The sequence below is a fragment of the Perna viridis genome, chromosome 3, assembly GCF_037379345.1.
Source record: "Perna viridis isolate PV_CMFRI_1.1 ecotype Kerala chromosome 3, ASM3737934v1, whole genome shotgun sequence".
Taxonomy (NCBI): Eukaryota; Metazoa; Mollusca; class Bivalvia; order Mytilida; family Mytilidae; genus Perna; species Perna viridis.
The window spans coordinates 19,193,519-19,198,901 of record NC_142447.1 but is presented as its reverse complement, the minus strand read 5'-3'; the positions used below and the strand labels follow the sequence as shown (position 1 = coordinate 19,198,901).

The 5,383-nt window shown below is 34.1% G+C and overlaps 1 protein-coding gene across 2 annotated transcripts; it reads right to left on the bottom strand.

Moving 5' to 3' along the window:
- Positions 1–1,515: 1,515 nt before the first annotated feature.
- Positions 1,516–4,984, bottom strand: LOC148621335 (protein toll-like). 2 transcript variants are annotated; one of them, XM_088575524.1, is made up of 2 exons: positions 4,859–4,984; positions 1,516–3,969 (listed from the first exon to the last, which is right to left on the bottom strand). In XM_088575524.1, the coding sequence occupies exons 1-2, from the start codon at positions 4,861–4,863 to the stop codon at positions 1,740–1,742; spliced, it is 2,235 nt and encodes a 744-aa protein (XP_088431650.1). In that variant the 5' UTR covers positions 4,864–4,984; the 3' UTR covers positions 1,516–1,739. The 2 variants fall into 2 exon arrangements, with proteins under 2 accessions (XP_088431650.1, XP_088431651.1); XM_088575525.1 differs by lacking the exon at positions 4,859–4,984 and adding an exon at positions 4,506–4,555.
- Positions 4,985–5,383: the final 399 nt, after the last annotated feature.

Genomic DNA, 5,383 nt, shown 5'->3' with positions numbered 1-5,383 from the left:
GCATGGACCAGGTGTGTCGGTAGGGTAAGTGAATATAAGACACAAAAAGTACAAAATGTATGTCAAATAAGAACATGGGATGTTATTCACATTGCAGCTTCTTCTCGATAATACGGCATTTGGTATCTAATGTGACTTTCTTCCAAATTGTATACATTTTTAAGGTAATTTTATCGTCGACATTTGGCATTTGGTATTTAATGTGACTTTCTTCCAAATTGTATACATTTTTAAGGTAATTTTATCGTTGACAGATGATTATTTCGGTCACTATCTCCTTACTTTTAATTGTTAGGGTACGCACATCTTAGATGTACATGTCTGCTTAGGTTACTTAAATCTAGATGCATGTTGATTAGAATTACCTTCTAGAATGACTTCGCCATAATAAAAGTATATCACTGCATGTGGTTGAAACGTGTTTCTATGTAGATGTATAACCTCTATGATGTATATTTGTCAGGAGCACCGTTTTTCCTTATTGATAGGTGTTTTCTTGAACACTCTTCAGCTAATGAGTTTCGTTAAGACAAGTTTTCAAAGTTGTACACTTGCTTGGGTACTATCCTAAATGTGACATTATTACCGTTGCCTCACGGTATCGTGTGTGTGTGTGTGTGTGTATGTGTGTGTGTGTTCTTGTAGTTGCATACTTGTTACATGTAGATATCGGCAAAAAATACCGGATTGTCAGCATTGGGATAATTCAAATACATCAAAATCCCAAATTCGGCATGAACGGCAAACAGGATACAAAGACGTTAAAAAAACTGTATATACATTTGTAGCGCACCGAATAAAATAGGTTACGAATAAAACTGAAGATAACCCACAATTAACCGATGCAACCTTTGTTTTCGTTGATCCTTAATATTAGGGATACTTTTACAAGTTGCGCTTTAGCTGTGTTATACTACAGTAACTTCTCCTTTTGCACATCAGTTAAAGTAACCTTTTCCTTGCTCAACTAGATTAATGTTTATGGTAGTTACAAAATGTACATTGTACATTTTCATTGGTGTATATTTGATGTGGTACATGTTTGAAACAAAAGGTTGTCACTTTTTCTTCTGTGCATATAACATGCAGGATGACTTTTAACCTGACAGCTCGGGTAATATTTCTTCTCAATTATAACCCCAGGTCACTAGTGATTTATTTTGTCTTTCTTTTGATTGACTGAACGGATATGACGTTGCTTTGTTTATATATAGTGTACGCTTTTAGAATGTTTTAAGAGGCAAAGTAATTTAACATAACCTTTAAGATTTTCCTCTCTTATTAGAATTAAATTTAGACATCCTTGATCATTTAGTATTGGCGTCTTTTTGCTTGTTTGTTGTTTTCTCTCTCTCTCTCTCTCTCTCTCTCTCTCTCTCTCTCTCTCTCTCTCTGTGTGTGTGTGTGTGTGTGTGTGTGTGTGTGTGTGTGTGTGTGTGTGTGTTTTGTTTTGTTTTCTTTTGTTTTCTTTAGTTTTTACGTTTCACCTTACGGTCAAGACGAACTTGTATCTCGTAGTGTGTATAAATTTTATAATATTGACAAATTAATATTGGTCTGTACATATGTTATGTGAAACAAAATAATACCAAAAATAAGATTAGTAAAAACAATATGAAAACAAACAAACATAACGAAAGAAAAAGACGTAATACTGTTCTGACTTATTGTTACAATATTAGCTGACTTTTGATAAAATGAAGTTCTGCTCATATATTGAACGAAATTACACTTGTGACTCAGACATCTTCCAATGCTTCTAAATTTAAATCTGTAATATGTACACTTTGCTTTAGCTGAGGTGCAGTCGCTTTGAGATCTTTTGGGTTAGAGATAATCTTTATATTTTCATTGTACCTTTTATTTGTTCTTGCAGCTTCTTTTATATCTGTATAACTATTGTCAACTCGGTTAGGTTTATTTCTAGGTTTTACTGGAAGTTCATAACGGATTTTTGACCAGAAAAATTTTTCATCAGGGGAAAGAACTCTTTTTTTAGCAAGTCTAGACTTCCATGGCTCTTCTTTAATTTTTTCTTTGATGTCAATATTTTGATCATACCAAATGATGTAAACGACACGGGGGTGTGAATCGTCACTTCCGTTATGCTCCATCTCTGCTCGGTCTGCTTCAAACATTCTCCATTCATCCTTAAAATATCCTGGAGATAACAGAATAAACACGCGCTTCGATTTCGTCATTTCACTAACAAGAGTGTCGCCATAATTTTCTCCCGCAGCAGCGTCACGTAAAGGGCAGTAAAACCTGTATCTTTTTTTTCCATTTTCTTCAAGCTTTTTCATAAATACGGCTTTTATCCATTGACGAACTTGGATGTCCTCTCCGTCAAAACTTAGGTATCCATCATATTCCATCGTTTCTTCTCCATCAACAACATACCGATCCCGTGGATGAATTCGGAATAGTTTGTAAATCAAAACTTTTGTCTCGTAGGGGCATCTTTTAGCGGTGATTATCCCAGCAATTATAGAAGCAACGATCACGCCCGAGACAACGCTAAAAATTATGATAAAATCTTCAATAGTGCAGTTCAAGTTTTCTTCTGTTACTTCCTTAATAAGCTTGGACTTGCCTTCAAAATTGCAAGATATTGATGACCCATCTGAGTTACTTGACAGCTTGACCCAATCAGCCATCCACGTCATGTTGCAATCACATTCGAAGGGATTTCTGCCGATTTTGACATCATCAAAAGACAATTTCTGAATTTCTTTTGGAACGAACTTCAGGGAATTACCCGAAATATCTAATTTTTCTATGTTTTCCATTTCTTTTAAAGCTTCTCCGTCAATATAATTAATATAATTATTTGAAACAGTTAAGTTTTTGATTAAACTAGTGTAGTTAGTTTGAACAATTTTGGTTATCATATTTCCTTTTAAATATAAGGAAACGTACTTGATATTACTAGATAAGGACGGAATAGACTTCGGTAATTGTTTCAAGTTTGTATTGGTACAATTAATAGCTAGTGTTGAAATATATGGAAGCTCTTGGCAAGTACAATTTGTTGGACAATTGTCGGTTCTATTGCAGATGAACTCATCTAGTGACAGGTCATGCAAGAAATCCTGACCAGCAAGATGAGATGGGCTAGCACAACGTAAGCGATGCTCGTCAACTCGAACATAACGGAAAAATGACTCGTGCAAATCTCGAACGAGGTCGTACACATTGCAATCACAGAAAAATGGATTATGCGAGACATTAACTTCAAAACTCAAATATTCCGTTAATATACTTTGCCCATCTATAGAGTCTCTGTACTGAAATACCATTTCGTTTGAAAAATTTGATACTTTATTATACTGAAGATAGACCCTGAAATTGTACGGGTCTTTGAGGTTATAAGTCCAATTCATTGTATTCGTAAATGTCGATATTGAGTTATTGCGCATGTCAAATTCCAACCTGATTCTTTCTGGTCGATCGTAAGTGTTCGGTATGTAAGGCCACGGTTCGAAGTAAGTCATTTGGTTGTATGAAATATTGACGATCATTATACTTTTCAATTCTTCATGGAAGACATTTGTATCAATAAAGTGTATATTGTTGAACGATAGTTCAATATTGACGAGATTGAAATTGTTTTTGAATAGGTCATTATCCAGAGTTGTGATCTTGTTGTGCCTTGCATAGATGTACTTTATTGACGACTTGAACGATTGATCGAACAACCCCACCGGTAGGGCTGTTATTTCGTTATGGTCCATATAAATAGTCTCTAAAGCGTAGAAACCTTCAAACGCATCTTGTTCAACAGTTTGTAAAGACCACCCGCTAATGTTTAACACCGTTGTATCGCGTGCACAACCGGATAACAAACCTTTCGTTAGAGTTGTTTGGCTAGTAAGACTTGGAGAACAGCAAAGACTCTGTGTGAAGAGGTTCAGTAACACAACCCAAACCAGTAAACATAAGTACAAACTTTGTAAGACCATATTTCGGCTGAAAATATGAAAGAACAATTAGTTGCATACATTAAACATACGCGTCAAGTTGCATGTTCGCCTGAATATAGCTGAAATATTGCTGCTCGGGCGTTAAATCCCAACAATTAATCAATCAAGTTCCATGTACGAATAATGCACATTGTATTACACTTACAGAAATTTACTGTTGCATTATATCTTCCGATTAATCTGTTCATTCTTTCTAGAAAAACAGAACGCTTATCCTATCGGTGCTCCTGGTCCATGCTCCCAGTTTTAGTGGAGTCCGAGTTAATAATGTGTATGTATTATTTTGGTTATTTCATGATTGTATTTTGTTGTGTGTATCTGTTTTCCATATCTAGGGAACGCCAAATCTAAATGTTAATAATAGAACAGTTGGAATATATGGAAAACACACACTCGCTTCATTTATCCTTCGCTTTATCTGTATATAGCTAATTAAAAGTATATTGAAACTTGTCTAAACCGAATCTCTTTTTGATGGTAAAATTTATTTGGTTTAGACAGGTATACACAGGTAAAAAATACCTTTATCTTTTGCTATATTTCAAAAATCGTCTGGTTCTTTCAGGGTTCAGTTTACAAAGATTTCACTGTATATAAAAATTACAGGCATAAAATGCAATTTTGTTTTTACAAACTGGTGCCAATTCAAAGTTTTTTAATCATTGCTTATACAAATGACCAAAAAATGATACTTAATTATTCATAGCAAATGAATAGAAAGGTTATTCATCAGCAACGGAAGAAGGCATGTCCCATTTCGCTCACTCTAACATTGACTTACCTTGAATGCATGAATGATATAAAATACATGTACAAACAAAATATAAAATAAACAGTTATATTTATAATGTCAGATACTGTGGTGTCTTTCTTACCTCATACATGTATCACCACTAGAAAATCCAATTCGGAAATGTAGATTTAAGGCCTAGGAAATAATTATAAATTGGAATGATTCCCTGTCAAGGAAGTAGCATTGATTGGTTGAATAAGAAAACAATATATATATATATATCTAGTATATTTAAATCTATGGAAAACCCACCTCCCAATTTGATAATATTGTATGAAGGGGTCTATGTAAAAGTAATAAATAAGTTCTGACTGGTTTAAAGTGACGTTTAAAGCTGTTAACCAAGTACCCTTTAAAATCCCGTGGTTAAAAACGGTTCTGTGTAGTACTTAGTATATTATGTACTTAATTTAAAGAACCCTAGACCATTTAAGTGTTTAAGTTTGCAAAAGGTGACATCGCTTTTTATCAGCGTTAAAATTGGTTTGGATGATTGAAAATGAAAATGGAGCAGTTAAACTTGTTTAAGCTCTCCATTTTATGACATAAAGGAATTCTATCTTCTTTAAAGAGGTCGAATAAATTAAAATTCAATTCTTAGCAGCAA